Source organism: Lolium rigidum, chromosome 5, assembly GCF_022539505.1.
Source record: "Lolium rigidum isolate FL_2022 chromosome 5, APGP_CSIRO_Lrig_0.1, whole genome shotgun sequence".
NCBI lineage: Eukaryota > Viridiplantae > Streptophyta > Magnoliopsida > Poales > Poaceae > Lolium > Lolium rigidum.
In genome coordinates this window covers 128,174,478-128,176,060 of record NC_061512.1, presented here as the reverse complement: position 1 = coordinate 128,176,060, position 1,583 = coordinate 128,174,478, and the positions used below count along the sequence as shown (strand labels likewise).

Genomic DNA, 1,583 nt, shown 5'->3' with positions numbered 1-1,583 from the left:
AATTTCAAAAATATTTTTCTGGCAAATCGATGATACCTGATATAGGACACGAATCTGAACGTCACACAATACTACCATGGTTCGCTCCAAATTAACCGGGTACTCGGACTCATGATCATACGACAAACAATTGCCAATGGCCAATGCCATGCCAAGTGTGCGCAGTGTGATTTTTGTAGCCATGCAAACCCCTTTTCTTCTAATGCAATCACACGCAAAGCTTTGGCGTGTTCACGAAAAAGAAAAGGAAAAAAAAAAAACACCACCTATCTCGTGCTCCTGCCCATATAAGTACCAGCATCCAAGGGCGCAATAGCAAAAGCCTTCCCATTCCCTTCCTTCCCTTCCATCGAAGTCGACGGCCGCCGGCCGGCAAGAAGGCGTCCGCACCATCTCTCATGGGGCCCCAGCAGGACCGTTCGGCGCCCAAGACGCACGCCAACGGCACTGCGGCGGCGCCCGAGAGGAAGGACGGCAAGGTGGTGCACTACAAGGAGTGCCAGCGCAACCACGCCGCGGGCATCGGCGGCTACGCCGTCGACGGCTGCCGCGAGTTCATGGCGTCGGCCCCCGAGGGCAGCCCTACGGCTCTCCTCTGCGCCGCCTGCGGCTGCCACCGCAGCTTCCACAAGCGCGAGGTCGAGGCCTTCGACTGCGACTACGAGTCCGACACCTCCGGCCGGTGATCACCGCCGCCGAAGCCCTGCGGATTTCCTGCCTGCTTGTCTCGGTACATGATCAGCATCGGCAGGTAAGGTTCGGACATTAAGACGACTCCGTTCGATCTCAGTCCATCAATCAAATATATGTGTGGACAAGTTAATTATCTTCTTCCTCCTCCTCCTCCTCCTCCTCTTGGTATTGGGATTAATTTGGCGATCAGTTGTGTGATGATGTAATTAACATATAGTATGTGTGTTCTTGAGTCCAGTCTGGTGTGTGTAGATCAATCGGTGACTGTGAGATGAACATCTCGTATTCTGTACAGATTTGTGCTTCTTGTTTGGGACCAGTAATTAATAATATGTCTCTGAGTTATGGATTGGTTTTCTTTGCCTAGTCTTTTTCATCACTGAAGAAGAACTAGTAATGTTGTTTTCGGACTTTGAGTATAAGAAAACTGCAGACCGGATGAACATTATGGTAGCTACTTTTTTTTCGATATACTTAATGGAATTACACTTTGGTCTTATTTGCTTTACTTCACACTGAGTGCGGTTATAAATTATGTTATCTTGTCACTAGCATGGGTGATTCTAGGTATTACCTCCGTTCACTAATGTGTAAGGCCTTTCAGATATTTTAAAATAGGCTAGATTTGTACCAAAATGAGTGACACTAAAAGATGTGCAGATACATGCATTTAAGAAAAAAGCTAAAATTCTTGTATTAGTGAACGGAGTGAGTAGTACTATTTTCAATTAACAAGGAATATAGTAACCTTCATTCGAGTCGAAGAGAGCTCGAAAATCAAGGGTATACATTGACACCTCTCGCCAACTGACCTAGGCTTGGTTCCTCTACCATTTGGATCTTCGTGCAAGAAAAGCTTGGGAGCTTTGTACACTATCTATTCTTTGGTC

The 1,583-nt window shown here is 46.9% G+C and overlaps 1 protein-coding gene across 1 annotated transcript; it reads left to right on the top strand.

The window, feature by feature from the left end:
• The first annotated feature begins 334 nt into the window (after positions 1 to 334).
• Positions 335 to 985, top strand: LOC124654898 (mini zinc finger protein 1-like). The gene has a single exon (XM_047193872.1). It carries the CDS (start codon positions 399 to 401, stop codon positions 684 to 686), a length of 288 nt encoding a protein of 95 aa, XP_047049828.1. The 5' UTR covers positions 335 to 398; the 3' UTR covers positions 687 to 985.
• The last annotated feature ends 598 nt before the right edge of the window (positions 986 to 1,583 follow it).